At 42.0% G+C, this 12,785-nt stretch overlaps 1 protein-coding gene across 10 annotated transcripts in view; it reads left to right on the top strand.

Moving 5' to 3' along the window:
• MAP3K4 (mitogen-activated protein kinase kinase kinase 4) overlaps positions 1 to 12,785 on the top strand; it is a 154,248-nt gene that overhangs the window by 116,038 nt on the left and 25,425 nt on the right. For all 10 annotated transcript variants that reach the window (XM_082404517.1, XM_082404518.1, XM_082404519.1 and 7 more), the window contains exons 6-11: positions 2,266 to 2,423; positions 5,833 to 5,949; positions 7,406 to 7,505; positions 7,611 to 7,694; positions 9,762 to 10,028; positions 11,399 to 11,548. In XM_082404517.1, coding sequence (XP_082260643.1) covers positions 2,266 to 2,423; positions 5,833 to 5,949; positions 7,406 to 7,505; positions 7,611 to 7,694; positions 9,762 to 10,028; positions 11,399 to 11,548 — 876 coding nt within the window. The remainder of the gene's footprint in view (positions 1 to 2,265; positions 2,424 to 5,832; positions 5,950 to 7,405; positions 7,506 to 7,610; positions 7,695 to 9,761; positions 10,029 to 11,398; positions 11,549 to 12,785) is intronic.

Below are 12,785 nucleotides of genomic sequence, written 5' to 3'. Positions count from 1 at the left end.
TTTATATCTAATGACTTAAAGTTTTTTTGTGAAGAGAGACGAGATCATCGGCTGAGAGTGGGTTAGGATGGGTTTTGGCAGTTTGAGGAAAATGGAGACGTTTCAAACTTGTGGTTGTAGAGAGAAGGAAAGTGAGCTGAGCAGAGGTACAAGTATTACCAGAAATGTGTGCCGTGTGGTTGGTGAATGTGACTGTGTAGAAGAGTGACTCCCCTCTGCCGTGGGACTCGTGGCCCTCAGCTTCTGGACCGTGCGGATGGGGAAGGGAGCTGGGCTTGTCTTGACAGGCAGGTGAGAAAAGGCAGGTGAGAAAAGGCAGCGTGAGCATTCCAGGCATGGCAGGGTGTAGGACGGTGGCAGGGACATGATCGTACTGACAGGAGTGCTGAATAAGGAGGACAGGGACCCAAGGAAGAGAGGAGTGAGTTGGAGGAAGAAGAGGAACCCGTGGACCGGAGTTCCAGATAAAGTGAAGAGAACCGTGTAGAGGGGGGAGTTGGGCAAACAAACTGGAGCGAGGAGAGGAGGTGTTAACATCAGTGTGTTTGAATTGGGCTTCGAGCGGTTCTGGTATTGGCAGGATCAGAAACGAAACCTTGTCAGAGAGGAGAAAAGGTGGTTGGAACTGGAGGCCATGGGGGAACGGAACTGAAATGGTGTCGGGGCGTCGTGCACCTGATGTTAAGTCACACAGCTGGTGGCTGAGCCTGGGATGGAGAGAAGACTGAGTCACAGGCTGGAGTCTGACGACTGACGGGTAGTTGAAAATCAGTAGATGATGGTGTGCAGAGGGGGCGTCGATGGTATATCTGATGACATCAATCTTAAAGGGGTAGGGTATGTCTTTTGTTTTGTTTTTAAGTAAGACTGTATAAGAGTGATGGTTTGAAGTAGCAGTGAGGTGCACGAGGATGCTGACTGTTTGCAGCCCTTGAGATATACTGTAAGATAGTTGCCCCTTGAGAGGGTTGCCAGGGAGAAGTGCAGCTCTCAGGACAGCCAGGTTTCAGGGAAGCCAAGGAGGTGAGGGAGCGTTCCAGGAATGGAAAGGGAGGTCCTGGGCCCGCTGTACAAAAGACTTGTTTCATTTGGATGAGAAGGTCATAGACCCGTAAGTTGCAGGTTCCACACACACAGCTGTATTCATAGTGGACCCAGGACTGGAGATTCGTGCTGCACAGCCTGGATGGAGGAGGACCCAGAATTATCCAAAGATACAAGAGAAGGCAGTTTTTTTGAAATAAAGACCCCAGATTTTTGCCTACTGAAAGTTATTGTTGGATCTCAGAAAATATTCATTTCAGTGAACCCTAAGATGTAGCCTGGTGAAATAATTGAAATCCAAGACTAGAGAAAGGGTCCTGTAAACATCTAAGCAGGGAAAGGAAGCCACCTTCAGGGAGCAGGGAGAATGGTGATTAGTCTGGCATCAGTTTTCTTTATACTAGCAGGACACACTGCATTAGAAGGTAGTGGAGTAATGTCTTCAAGGTTCTGAGGGAGAGAATGTGTAACTTAAGTATTTTATACCCAGTCAAGTTATCCTTTCAGTAAAAGAATCCACAAACAGTGATGTTTCATAATATAACAATTGTTAACCTGTCTTGAGAAAATCTACTTGATAGTAAAACCCTGCTAAGCAACAGATAAATCAAGATAAGAATTGAGGACTGGGAAAGCTGTTGTAGAGGACTTGTGGTGGGCATAAACCCCACCTTAGAAAGATTGGGTATTTTGGTTATAGATCATAATCTATATGTCATAAACCTTGAAAAATTATATCACGAAAATCTGGATGTTGGGAAGGTATAGTGGGAAGAAGTGTGCTCATTTCCTCCTCTTAACACGTAAGATACCATCTAAAGTTAAAGTAAGTAATTAAAGAAATAAAGGTCCCAACCTCTTAAAGGAATGTTATTCACAATATATTAATAATGAAAATTTCTGTATGCTATTTTGATTTTTTTTAACTTGATCGTACTTTTCTATACAGTGCAAATATTGTAGTTATTTTCTTAGTAACTTGCAGCAATTGTGAATAATGTGTTAAATTGCTGAGGAGTCGAGTTACACAATTAAAGAAAAATGCTATTTAGACATCAGTTAACAGTGATGCAGAATCTCGCTTCTCTCAGAGCTTCATGCCTCAGTGGTCCCTCTTCCACTCGCCCTTCTGATTTATAGCTTTCATGTTAACAGAGATGAAAGTTGTGGGTTGTTGAATTCTATTCTCAGATATCTCCTTTTACATTTTTGTATTTTAAGGTATATTTTGATTACATGAGAAGCTGGATCCAAATGCTACAGCAATTACCTCAAGCGTCTCATAGTTTAAAGAATCTGTTAGAAGAAGAATGGAATTTCACCAAAGAAATAATCCATTACATCCGGGGAGGCGAAGCACAGGCTGGAAAACTTTTCTGGTAGGAATCCTTATACGCCTGTCTTCCTTTCTCAGTTGTACTCCTGGCTTGCTCACCAGTTCTATTCTACATGTTTGAGTGTTTAGTTCCATGAAAATGACAATCATTCATATCTTTTGTGTGCCGAAGCTTTGTTATCCTTAGAGCAGTGGTTCTCAGCCAGGGGTGATTTGCCCCCTGGGGACGTGTGGCAGTGTCTGGAAACAGTTCTGATTGTACTGACTGGGAGGGGCTACTGGCATCTAGTGGGAACAGGCCAGGGATGCTGCTAAACATCCCACAATGCACAGGACACAGGACAGCCCCCCAAACAAAAATTATCCACCCAAAATGTCAAGTTTGAAGTTGAGACATCCTGCCTTAGAGTACACCCTCTTGGTTATACAAAAGGAGGAGAATTTAAGGCCTCTGACAAGTGGAGTAGACCTGGAGACCTTTTGTATCAGTCTTGGTGGGCACTTCCAAAGCCTAACAAGTACGTATTTTCACTGATACTGGTTTTGGGAATGTAATACTAGTCACAGAATCTCTTTATAAACTGGGTATTTATATATGGTGAAAGAATTGAAACGTAAACCAAGGAAAAGCATTAGGGAGGGGGGGAGTGCTCACTGGTCTGTCTGTTCTAGGAAATGAATGTATCTTCTTGAGTACAGGCACCTGAGTGTTGAATGTGGGGTGCGTGTGGTGTTTGCTGGGGGCCACTCCCCTGCTGACTGACTGAGGACCAGGCCTCTCCTTGGCTCTAAACTCTGCTGCAGTTCTTTGGTGCTGCCTTCTCTCACTTGCCCCATCAGCCATTTTATTTCTTCATTTCCTTTTTATGAGTTCTTTTACACCCAGCTCATGTTTCCTTCCCCTCCATTTATGTGCACTCTTTAGGACTTCAGCTTTTACAGAGTTTCCTTCTCACTTCAGAAACTCATTGTCCTCACCCTGACGGTCTTTGTTCCATGCTCAGTATCTCAGGATGATGTATTCACTTTTCTGCCCTAACCACCAGTTCTTTTTATGTTTTCCTCTATCTTTATTTTGAGTGAACAGTGAACTTGCTCTTGTCTCAGGACTCATCCAGTCCTTCAGGCCGAGGTTCCCAGTCTGTCCTGTTTTCCTATTCAGATTGGCTCTCATAGTCAGCCTTATGAAAAAATGCATTCACTACCATTTTCAGCATCTCTCCCCCTCTTAATTTTCCATTGTTCTGCTTTGCCTGTAATTTCTTCTGTTTGCATCTTCTGTTCTCAGGCTGTCAGGCTTTGTTAAGGAAATTTTTTTTAAAGGTTACTGTTTCATTTCACTACCATTTCTTGTTATATAATTTCTTTGTACCCTCACTTTGTACCCTGTCAGTCTTTTTGTTTTTATCTTTTGCTTGTCCTTCAGGTTCCGTTCAGTGCAGTCTCTGGCCTTCAACTTCATATTCGTGTTCTGAGAAGCTCCAGAGCTTTTTCATTGCCTCTGCTGTGGGACTGTCCACCTGCACTGTTCTAGTTCTGGGCGTTTGTTGTGTTAGTGCAACATTCTGCTTCATACACTATTTGTCCCAGGTTCGGTCAGTCTCGGCATTAACCCTGACTCCTTTCTCTTCTCTCACACACCACCTCTAATTCCATGCGGCTGTCCCTTCAGAATACATCCAGAATCTGACCTCTGCTCACCGCTGCCTATTTCCCCTCTTGCCAGCCTGTTATTTCTTACTTGTATTGCTGTAGTAGCTCTCTTAAGTAGTCTCTTTGCTTCTGCCCTTCATCTTCTGTGGTTTATTCTCAGTGATCTTGTTAAAATGTACATCAGGCCATTTTTACCTCTGCTCCAAACATGCCAGTGGCTCTCCTCCTCACTCAGATAAAAGTGAGAATGCCTAAACAATGGCGCATAAGGCCTGGTACGGTCTGGCTTTTCATTCAGTCTTTGTCCTCGTCTCCTGGGTTCTCCTGTGCTTACTCTGTGGCCACAGGAGATTCCTTCCTGTGTTTCACAGGCTGGGCCTGCTCTGGCCTCAGGCTCTTTGCACTTGCTGGTCCCTCTACTTGGACTGCTCTTCACCAGTTATTTCCATGACTCATTTCCCCACTTCCTGTAGGTCTTTGGCCAAGTGTTACCTTCTGCATATTAAAAGTTGAAATTCCTACCTGCAAGTACACCTTAGCTTTCTTCCCTATTTTATTTCTCTCCATAGAACTTATCCGTATCTGAAATACTGTATATATATTTTTAAATTTTATTTATTTATTTTTCTCCATTCACTGGAGGGATTTTATCTGTTTTGTTCTGTACTGCTTACTCCATAACAGATACTGAATATTTGTTGAATAAATTGATCCTGAATATCCTTGTATACTACTGCTCTTAAAAGCATGTTTCCAATCAGGACATTTTCCCAGTCGGTTATTTTTAAAGCCCACCCTCTTTGCCTACCAAAGGAAGATCACACAGTTCCATGACATCCAGGGCCTTCCACAGCACGGCCCGGTTACCTTCCTGATCTTATCCCCCCCTCCTGTGCTCTTTCCAGGTTGACAGTTTCTTTTCACAAACATGCGTCTTGCTTAACACATCGTCATGCCCTTTGATCATATTTATTGTTCTTCCTGGACTTTCCTTCCCCCTCCTCCATTCTCTTCCTGTCAGAGCCACTCTTCCCACTGTTGTAGTTGCTGCAGTTCTGCATTGCCCGCAGGGCCCATTGAACTCATACCTTCAGCTGGGTTTCATCTCGCTCCTCAGACAGCTCCCCTAGCAGTTACCTTCTGCCCCATCCGATGTTGGTTGTAGACTTACCTGCTCTGTTTTACTAGGTTATAAGCTCCTTTTCATCATAGAAACCAGTAAGCTGCCGTTGAATTTTTACTAAGCTCATTTAGATTTATTTTATACGATTGGGTTTGCATTTTAACCCTAGTATTTAGATTGTATACTTGATGAGAAGCATCAGCTGATTAGAGTAGTTCATGTTTATTGACTATGAAAGCTAATTGTGAGGGAAGTTTTTAAGAACAATTGCATTTAAGGAATTCACTTTATTTCTTACTCCAACATTTAGTTCATTAAGCTTTTAAAAAATATTTTGTTGTAGATATATGTTTGAGGCCATTTTATACCATTTTGAACATTTGTTTAAGATGAAAATAATATGTGTGATAATTACATAGCTACTGTGAATGTAATTTAAGATTTTAAGGTTTATAATGAAAAACTGGTTGTGGAACAAAGGTACATACATTCCATAATAGAGATTTCTACTTTTTTCACATTAATCATGATTTTATATTAAAAGAAAATTCTCACTGTCATTGATTTTTAAACTATTAAAATAATAGCTGAATCTTTGAGTTTCTCATTCAAGAATTAGAGTGAGTGAGGACAGTTTTTCTTCTCTGGTTTACTTTTGTTGTTTTTGTTCCCTTAGTGACATTGCAGGAATGCTGCTGAAATCTACAGGAAGTTTTCTAGAATTTGGCTTACAGGAGAGCTGTGCAGAATTTTGGACCAGTGCTGATGATAGTAGTGCTTCAGATGAAATAAGGTTGAAGTTGCATTTTCTTTCCTCTCCCATTTTTTATTTCATGTAGTTTTAGTCTTGGTAATGAGCCTGAAATGAGCCTTGTTGAAACCAAATCATGTTAGACTTGAAGAATTTGGGTAGTAGACATAAAGGGATTTATTTCTTACTACTGTATTGTCTTTTTATATGATCTCTTAGTTATGGTTTTATGTCAAATTGTCTTTGAAGGTGATTTTTATTTAACCTAATAAAAACAGTGTCCTTAGAGAAAATGTTGTTTAAGTTGACTAAAAATGAGTAGAGTAGAATTCATTCACATGTTCTGGAATGTCTTTAATTAAATAATTGTTTCTGTCCTTTAAAGACTCTGTAGCAGTCCATGAATACATCTAATTGATATTTGGTACATTTTTATTGTTTTTATACTAAGCTTATCCCTTCTGTTGAACTTTAAGCTTGAGTACCTGAAACCACGGCTTGCACATCTACTGCATTTCCTCCAATTCTGTGCAGATGGCATTGAGGATGAACCACGTTAAAGTGCTGTTTTTGTGGCATATGTAATACTCATATAGCTATTTAGTGGCCAATTATCAGCAATATCCTATGAGTCAACATTAGGAAGTGCTCAGGCAGAACTAACTTCTCTAGAGATGTTTTCTCTCACTTTCCAAAATTTGATAAAAAACGCATTTTTGGGTTTCAGAACACTGGGATGTCTTTATGCCAGGATTAGAGAAAGAAGTTGACCACATAGGCTCTCACCTGGGAAAATACCTAATAGCTGAGAAATGGGGTGAATTAGTTTGTAGAAGGTCTTGCAGTTTTGAACGCTCACATGGAAGATTCAAAATGTGAGAATTCAAGAATTAAGATGGTGAACTAGAGAATGGCTCTGATAATGCTCTGGTTGTTTACTAGACGTGGGTTCATGGGCAGTGATTTGTGGGGCTGACTCTTGTCCTGGCTCCAGAGAGGCCACGTGCCTTGTGCACATCTCTTCCCAAGTTACAGCTCAGTGATGTCCTGTTGGTGGATGGAAAACACCTGTGATGGGAGTATTCACACCATGAAAATTGGCAAGCACCACACAAGACAGTATTTTTGGGAGAGCAGGTTGTTAAACGTTTACTGGTTCACTACTATTATGTATATATTCCTTTTTAGTTAGATTATGAGCTGGGAGTCAAGAACTTATTTCACACTCCAAGAATTATCTTAATGAAGCCTTTAGAAGATTGAGCATACTCTTATTTGGAGGTTATTAAGTGTGCCTTACTTATTTAAAAAATACAAGTACTTTCTAGAAAGCTGTAGGGAGCAAGCTTTTGAATATTATGAATCCATTCCCAATAATTGCTTGCTTCTAAAATCCTCGGTCTTCATTAACGTGATTTGGAATTTGCTTCATCTGTATTGTTGTGTATTTCTTGGCATACCGTAATGTATTCTAACTGGATTTCAATCAACTTGGCAGGAGATCTGTTATAGAGATCAGTCGAGCACTGAAGGAGCTCTTTCACGAGGCTAGAGAAAGAGCCTCCAAAGCACTTGGATTTGCTAAAATGCTGAGAAAGGTGAGTTAACAATCCTGATTAATTATTATTTTTTTCTTATTTTTCTTTTATCTTATTTTTTAAAAAGCTAACCCTAAAGAAGTTTCTTTGTAACTGTGATCCTAGGACCTGGAAATAGCTGCAGAGTTCATACTTTCAGCCCCAGTTAGAGACCTCCTGGATGTCCTGAAATCAAAACAGTACGTTAAGGTATGTATTTAAGGTGGCATAATTATTTTACCTTTCTTACTTTACTCTAAACAGGCAAACTTTTTCTTAAAGGTCTAGATAGTAAATATTTTAGGCTTTGCAGGCCATATGTGGACCCCAGTTTTAAGACTGTCCCATAATTTCCCAATGCAACAATTAGAAAAACAAAGTTTTTCATACTTGACTTAACTAACTTGTTTTAAGAATGCAGAAGAAAAACCCCAAACATTTACTCATACAATATAATTTATCAAATTAGTTACACATATATATTTAAAATAATGTCTATAAAGTAATGTGTTGCTTTTAAGTAATTGTTTTCTCACCCTCACATTTCCTGAAACAATTCAAACTTTCTACATGAATCTTTGATGTCAGTGTCCTGGCCATCACTAGACCCACTTTTTTTTTTTCTTTAATTTTTATTTATTTATTTATTTATTTATTTATTTATGGCTGTGTTGGGTCTTCGTTTCTGTGCGAGGGCTTTCTCTAGTTGCGGCGAGTGGGGGCCACTCTTCATCGCGGTGCGCGGGCCTCTCACTATCGCGGCCTCTCTTGTTGCGGACCACAGGCTCCAGATGCGCAGGCTCAGCGATTGTGGCTCACGGGCCCAGCTGCTCCGCGGCATGTGGGATCTTCCCAGACCAGGGCTCGAACCCGTGTCCCCTGCATTGGCAGGCGGACTCTCAACCACTGCGCCACCAGGGAAGCCCTAGACCCACTTTTTGAGTCACCATCTTTGCTCCCATTTAAGCTGTTTGAGCTTAGTACTTTTAGAATCTGTGTATGATGTCACTGGAAGTTTTATCCCACGTGTGTTTATGTGTGACTTGCACAACGTAATCACATATGTACCCCTTGTTAAAGTGATCTTTAAAAGGCTTTTTACGGTGCCCCTGTCAAGAATAATTAGTGGATCTGTATTAACATTTATTGCCTTTCACTGAGTCAGGTGACTTTCTGTTTCAAAGACATGGTGCCGGGGGCTTCCCTGGTGGCGCAGTGGTTGGGAGTCTGCCTGCCGATGCAGGGGACACGGGTTCGAGCCCTGGTCTGGGAGGATCCCACATACCGCGGAGCGACAAAGCCCGTGAGCCACAATTACTGAGCCTGCACGTCTGGAGCCTGTGCTCCGCAACAAGAGAGGCCGCGATAGTGAGAGGCCCGCGCACCGCGATGAGGAGTGGCCCCCACTTGCCGCAGCTGTGGGGGGGGCCCTCGCACGGAGACGAAGACCCAACACAGCCATAAATAATAAATAAATAAATTAAAAAAAAAAAAAGACATGGTGCCGGCATACTCCCCTGGGATTCCGCTCCTGGTGCTGAAGACCCTAGCCACCAGTGCCCACTGCAGTGCATTGCTCTGTGGGGACAGCTTTGCCTAAAAACTGCACTGCAAAGTGGCATTCGCTCAGGTTGTTTCAGGCTGACATGCTTCCCCTGATGAGTGTTCTCTTTGTTGTTGACAATAAAGAAATTGAAGGATGCCCTGTACGTGGACAAACTTTACCAAGCCTCTCCCCCAGGACAGTCACACTCTCCCTCCTCCGGTCCCATTGAACTGAGTTGCAGTCGGCTCTCCGTATCTGCGGGTTCTGCAGTCGCTGATTCAACTAACTGCAAATTGAAAATAGTCAGGGAAAAAACATTCCTGAAAGTTTCAAAAAGCAAAACTTGAATTTGCAACATGCTGGCAACTATTTACATAGCATTTACATTGTATTTACAACCTTTTACATAGCATTCACATTGTATTTGGTATTATAAGTAATCTAGAGATGATTTGAAGTGTACGGGAGGTTGTGTATAGGTTACATGCAAATACTATGCCACTTTATATAAGGGCGTATATATTTATATTTTGGTATCCGAGGGGATCTCGGAACTAGGCCTCTGTGGATGCCCAGGGTCGACGGGACTTGCCGCTCCCCTCATAGCTCTAATTAATGCCTTTCCCACATCTCCTTGCCCAAACCCACTTGTCCTTTTCTAGTTTTTTTTTTTTTTTTTCTATAATATACTATGTTCTTTAATTCAAGATTTTGGATTGTTTCTTTTCCAGGTACAAATTCCTGGCTTAGAAAACTTGCAGGTGTTTGTTCCAGACACCATTGCTGAGGAGAAGAGTATTATTTTGCAGTTACTCAATGCAGCCGCAGGAAAGGACTGCTCGAAAGACTCATATGAACTACTAATTGACGCCTATCTGCTTCTAACCAAACATAGTGACCGCGCTCAGGACTCAGATGGCAGCTGGGCCACGTGGGAGGCACAGCCTGTCAAAATTGTGCCTCAGGTGGAGACTGTTGATACCTTGAGAAGCATGCAGGTCTGTCTCACTCCCAGTCCCTGCCCCACCGTTCCCCCAGTGCCTGGAAGCAGCATTGCTTACGTAAAATACTTTTAGGAAAAGGAATTGTTAGCAGCTCATGAATGATCGGTTTAAGCAGTCTCAAGTATCCACTTCCCCAAAATAGACCTTGATGTTTTAATAGATAGTTTTGTAGCATTATTGTACTAAAATATTCGGCCAAATTCTTTAAGTATGTTCAATTATACCAAAATATTTGAAATGTTTTCTTTATATCTTTCCTTACTCCAGCCATGTATGTAGTTAGAGCCAACCACCCCTGATCTGAAAGGAGTTATCTACTCCTTTAATTTGTAGTTCCAGAAAGCCCAGTTCTCCAAGTACTCTGATTTGTTGGCTACTTAAGTGTTCATTTTTGTAGTCAAGGTTGTCACCTGCCTACCTAACAGGGATCCCATGACAATCTGTGTAACTCAGTAATTAAAACTGTAAGAAGCCTCCTCATGCCTCTGTGTTCAGCTCTGGAACAGCGGTGGTGAGTGCACCTGTGCACCTTGAACTCAGCCTGACCAGAGCTGGGCACCCTGGCCAACTGTCCCCTCAGCTCTACGAATCTGCCTTTTCTCTGTATTCTCTGTCTCAGTGACTGGTGCTCTGTCCACTCAGTTGTTTAAACCAGGATGTGACAGTTCATACAATTTCAGCCTCCCCCCCTTCCCACTTAGTCACAAGCCCCAGCACCGAAGCCTTTCTAGTACATGAGCCTTTCTCTGCATCCCCAGAGCAGCTGCCATGGTCAGACCTTACCAGCCCTTTCCTGGACTGTTGCAGGGCCCTCCTTGCTTCAACCCTCGCCTTCCCTCCCTCCAATTCTGTATTTGTTTGCTTGTTTTGGTACTTCCAGAATGATCCTTAAAATTCGTACATCTCATCACAGGTCTACTCAAAATACTGCAATGACCATCACTTAAAGAATACAAATCATAAAGTCTTGATTTCTGTTTCATGCAAGGCCCCTCATCTCATCCCACTCTTACTCCTGCATTTTCTATCTCCACATGCTGCTTCAGCACACACACACACACACACACACAGACACACCCTCTGCTCCAGGAGTAATGAATTTCTTGGAGTTCTAGCATACTTCAAAGACTTCATGCCCACTTAATTCCACGGGGCTCCTCCCCATTGCGCTGGAGAGCGGAACCGTCAGTGCCCACTGCAGTGTGCTGCCCCATGGGAGCAACTGTGCTTGACAACTACTTTCTGATCAGATGGTTGCTGGCCTGGTGGCCCTGAGGTTGGTGTTGTTTTGGGACTGGGGGTTGAACTAGAGTGGAAAGCTAAGTGGGTCTGTGTTTAAGCCCTGTGCTTGCTTTTCCTCCCAGGTGGATAATCTTTTACTAGTTGTCATGGAGTCTGCCCATCTCATAATTCATAGAAAAACTTTCCAGCAGTCCACTGAAGGACTCATGACTCTACGCCAGGAGCAGACATCCAGTCAGCCCGTCATCGCCAAAGCTTTGCAGCAGCTGAAGGTATTTCACCATCAGCTCTACCGTAGCTAATTTATTTACGTTTGGTGTAATGCTAGGGAAGAATCAGTTTGTTATAATTTAAGTCACTCCAGGGACTTGAACTCTTAAATTGTCCTCCCCATTCTCCCTCTCTTCCCATTTTTCCCATGTCTAAATTAAAAATTTCCTCGATCTTTCTTGGAACTGTGTAACATTAGAATTGGAGAGGATAAACATTTGAATCGTTACATGACTTCTTAATGGTCAAGTGGTTGGTCAGTATTGGACTTTTAGGTCTCCTCATTCCTAATCCAAGTTTATTTCTCCTTTAGCAATTACCAGTATTTACTAGAGGCACCTTAAGTCAAAAATGTGTAATTTAAAAGAAGAGTTATTTATTCTTTCATTTAACAGATGATTCAGTCAAATTAATTGAGAAAGCTAGTTGCAGACAGGCAGAAAGGCCTTCAAGTTCATGACAAGGCAGAGCCTTGCCTTCTCTGCCATTATTTCCCGTTTTCACCTGCTTCCTATTTTGCACTCCATTTATCAGTCTTGGTCTCATGCACACTTTCCCGCAGCCCGTCAGTCTTCTCAGTCACCTTAAGGCTTGACTTCTTGAAGAAGAAGAACTTCTTGAAATTACAAGTAGTTTTGATAAACGTTTGTTTCCCTTTTGTCAATCTGATTTGTCTTATTTATCTATAAACATTCTTTCTTATAGATTGTCACCCCACTCAGATACCAGGGCAGGGGACTTTTGTTTTTTCTTTTAGTTTGAGTTAATGAATTCTGGAGAGTACAAAAGTATATAAGATATTGATTCTCCTTGAGCTTAAGGAATTTGTAGCCTTAAGGATCTGAACTGTCACACTAAAGTACAGAGGAGGGAGAGATTAGACCCTCCTGGTAGCATCTGGGACTTCCTGCCATGGAGGCATTTCAGCTTGGGAGTATTTCAAAAGATGCAAATTGGGAAGGGACCAGTAAGAGAAACATTTGGGCATTGGTGTCTGTGGGCCAGGGTTATGGGAACGCTCACTGAATATCAAGCAGTCTGATTTGGTTGGATCTTGGTGTATACAGTGGAAAGTAGTGAGAGATGAGGCTAGTAAAATCAGGTGGGCAAAAATCAGGCTGTTGAGAGATTTTGGATTTCATCTTCTAAGCCCCAGAGAATTGTCGAAGATTTTGGAAGAATATTTTGGAATACTATGTAGAGGAACTACCTGATAGAGACATGTGTACATACGTGTGT

Source organism: Balaenoptera borealis, assembly GCF_965194805.1.
Source record: "Balaenoptera borealis genome assembly, chromosome: 9".
NCBI lineage: Eukaryota > Metazoa > Chordata > Mammalia > Artiodactyla > Balaenopteridae > Balaenoptera > Balaenoptera borealis.
Note: the sequence above shows the minus strand (reverse complement) of the source record. Positions and strands in the feature narration are given on the sequence as shown.